We start from the raw sequence: 398 nt of genomic DNA, 5'->3' as shown, positions 1-398 counted from the left end.
TTCCGTTGTAAATCAGTCTTTGCTGATCCTTTGGGACTCTCTCTTTGTTGTAGATCTTAGTCTGGAGCTGATCCACGGTCTCATTGACATCAACATCATACGTTCCAGTCTGGCCCTTCTCATTCCTGACGAACACTTGGAAAGGTCCAGCTGGGTTCGTGATGAGCAGACTCACCACTGATCCAGAGTGCAACCCGTAACTGCTGAGGGTTCTGGAATCATCCTCGAGGCTGATATGGGTGCCGTTATCGGCAGAAAGCTTCTGTTTGTAAGGAGGCTCTCCGAAGAGCTGAGAAATGCGCTGCTTGAGTTCGCCAACTGTGGCATCGCTGCTCACCTCCAGACGCTTCACAACTCCTCCCAGCAGTCTTATTGTCAGTTCCATCACCTTTCAAAAT

General features: G+C 49.7%; 1 protein-coding gene across 1 annotated transcript; it reads right to left on the bottom strand.

The window, feature by feature from the left end:
- Positions 1–4: 4 nt before the first annotated feature.
- LOC107682079 (ubiquitin-like protein ISG15) lies at positions 5–392 on the bottom strand (the record flags this gene model as incomplete). Its single annotated transcript, XM_016478455.1, has 1 exon — positions 5–392. A coding segment is annotated over exon 1 (381 nt), but the record flags the coding sequence as incomplete, so codon positions are not given.
- Positions 393–398: the final 6 nt, after the last annotated feature.

The sequence above is a fragment of the Sinocyclocheilus anshuiensis genome, unplaced genomic scaffold (genome assembly GCF_001515605.1).
Source record: "Sinocyclocheilus anshuiensis isolate Anshui unplaced genomic scaffold, SAMN03320099.WGS_v1.1 C31530016, whole genome shotgun sequence".
NCBI classification, from domain to species: domain Eukaryota; kingdom Metazoa; phylum Chordata; class Actinopteri; order Cypriniformes; family Cyprinidae; genus Sinocyclocheilus; species Sinocyclocheilus anshuiensis.
This window is presented reverse-complemented; position numbering and strand designations above follow the sequence as displayed.